The sequence below is a fragment of the Neophocaena asiaeorientalis genome, unplaced genomic scaffold (assembly GCF_003031525.2).
Source record: "Neophocaena asiaeorientalis asiaeorientalis breed wild unplaced genomic scaffold, Neophocaena_asiaeorientalis_V1.1 scaffold302, whole genome shotgun sequence".
NCBI lineage: Eukaryota > Metazoa > Chordata > Mammalia > Artiodactyla > Phocoenidae > Neophocaena > Neophocaena asiaeorientalis.
In genome coordinates, this window is record NW_020174038.1 from 2,668,093 (window position 1) to 2,670,694 (window position 2,602).

Sequence of the window (2,602 nt, forward strand, 5' to 3'; positions counted from 1 at the left end):
CCGCCTCCCCTCCCCTGCCCGGCCCGCGACACTCCCACCCGAGGAGAAAACAAACAGCCCCGAGGGCACTTCAAGGAGCGTGCGGAGGCCCGACGGCACACTCAGGAGGATGAAAGGGGGCGGCCGGCCACCCCGTGGGCCCCGGCGAATAATGGGCGCGCGGCAGATTGCCGGGGGCACTTGAAACTCGAGGGGAGGGAACTGCTGGAGCGCGGTCCCTCCCCGCGCCCGGCGGACGGCGCAGCCTCGCGGATTCGCCGTCGTCTGCCCTCTTTCATGCGCTCTCCTTTTGTGTGGAATTATTTAAACGGGAGATCCATGGCAGCTTTATGCTAATGTGCCGAACAAAGGCGACGGCCCGCCGGCGGGGGCCCGGAAGGTGCCTGGAGGCCGGAGCGGGACGGGCGGGGAGGCAGCGGGCTGCGCGTGGCTCTCGCGTGCCCTGGGGCCAGACACGGCCGCCCCTCATTCCTGCAAACACAAAGCCTCTCCGGCTCGGGCCGGCGCGCGCGGCGCACGGGGAGCTGGGCCCCTCCGGGACCTGACGGCGGGCTCTGCGCCTGCAACGCTTGGTCCAGGCCTGGCCGTGGCTCGCGGGGCGGGAGGGCCTCTGCGAATTCGGCAGAGGCGTCCGCAGCCGGCCCGGGACGGCGCTGGGGGCGCTGACCACTCCCTCTCGCGCCTCCCGAGCGTCTCCAAACGCGCCGCGCGCCGCGGGGTGAGACTGCGGACCCTCCTGTCCTCTCCTCTTAGGAGCTTAGGGGCTGCCTAGTCCCGGCGACATCCCACAGGGCAATTCCTGAGCCGAAATTCCTCGCTCTAGCGCTTATCTCCAAGCTTTGCGCTTCCAGCAACTCCCTGGCGCTAAACTCGGGAGCCGGGGGTCACAGTGAACCCCACTGCGTTCCCCGACGGCAACCTAGGACTCCAGGACAGGAGAGCTTAGAGCGGCCGCGGCCTCCAGCTCTGCAGCGGTCAGAGGAAGAATCCACCGCGGGGTCCGCAAGGACGAGGGCCGAAGAGGCCTCTGGATTTTTCCCAAGCGCCGGCCAGGACCCCACAGGAAGGGGAGGAGTCGCTTGGGGCCTGGGAAGGACACTTCGGGACCCTGCCTGGGATCCCTCTGCTCGCCTCCTCCCGTGAAACTCCCCAGGAGGGGGCAAGTCAGCGCTCAGTGTTTCCCCAGGCCAACTCCACGCGGCCCCTATCCGGAATCGCAATGCGCAAAGGCCCGCCGCCGCGGCGCAGCGTGGTAGCGCTTCGCTCTCTTCCAAGAGGAAGGAAAATATCTCGACTCACTGTCCAAATGCCCGCGGGCGGGCAGGTTCTGAGAAATAAAATCACGCAGAAGACGCAAACCCACGGCCGGGTGCAAGGGTGCACGTCCTTGGAGGTTGCCGGTGTGTGCGTGAGCGCAGCCTAATTCTTCCTCAGCCCTGGGTTATGAAATTAGTTTCTAATACTCGGACCTTTCAAGTTTCCATTTGTTTTTGACGGTACCTGTCTGAAAGCAGATTTCATTTTCGCTGGCCAGACTAGAAACCACAAAGAAAAAGAAATGGATCCATTGAATCTCAGTATTTCAATAGTGTTCAGTAGATTCTCTTGGCTTAATTCAGAGCCCTATTTGAATTTGCTGCATTCAGGCAGGGGTTTTGTTTTGTTTTGTTTTTTGCCTCCCACCCCCGCCCTCTTTACAATTATGGGTGTTGTTATTTTTAAAGGATTCGCAAGGTGACTAACTCTCCCTGTTATCTGTTGAATGAAAGGAGTGTTACACATGTAAGACCAAATACCCCGCCGTCAGTTGGGGATGGCGGGCTGAGCCCCCGCCCTATTATTCCACAATCCAGATGGGATTCGTGATTAGAAAATAAAATTGGCCAAAGCTGTCCCGGAATCCCCTTCCCACTTCTAATTTCATCAGCAGTATTCATCAGCGCTCCAAAGAGCAAGGAAATAACGTCGGTTACTTTTAGACTGAAAGATATATATAAATTTTAGATAAACTCGTTTTAGAATTTCTAACTTTTTTCAGGACTAGCATTCATCGTAGTTAGCATTTTTAAAACGATGAGAGTTTTCAAAAATATATTCCATTATGTGTATTTTTCTCGTTTCAGCCTGTGAGTTAAAAAAGAAATTACAAACATAAAATCACCAAATGTTTTCCCCTTGATTAGTCAACTTGATTAACCCCTTGATTAACTAATTCTAACAACTGTCCCCATTACAACTTATTACTCATGTGGATTTTTTATTTTTTAATCTTTCATTTCCACGCCAGGGTATTTTCACAGGGAAAGTCCAAAACAATGAAATACCTTCAGTGGAATCAGACGTAAGCAAAACTCAGCAAAGTCTATCTGAGTGCACAGAGCTTTTCAGAAAAGTGTTCGTTTCCTTCTCTTTCAATAAAGTGACATCTTCTTCACAACATATGACATTTTCTGTGGTTTTGCAATTTGTTCCCTAGTGATGGGCGATCAGGGCCACTACGCACTCTTGGGGTTCTGTCCCCATCCCCCGGAGATTCTGCCTTTTGTGTTTCCTTGGGGCAGGGCTGGGAAGAGGTTGGAGGCACAGGGCCCGGGCTGGGGTC

General features: G+C 55.3%; 1 protein-coding gene across 1 annotated transcript in view; it reads left to right on the forward strand.

Annotated features, from left to right (window-relative positions):
• Positions 1-1,219: 1,219 nt before the first annotated feature.
• INSM1 (INSM transcriptional repressor 1) overlaps positions 1,220-2,602 on the forward strand; it is a 3,808-nt gene continuing 2,425 nt past the window's right edge. The window contains exon 1 of the mRNA XM_024753736.1: positions 1,220-1,400. Within this exon, the coding sequence (XP_024609504.1) occupies positions 1,220-1,400 (181 nt within the window). The remainder of the gene's footprint in view (positions 1,401-2,602) is intronic.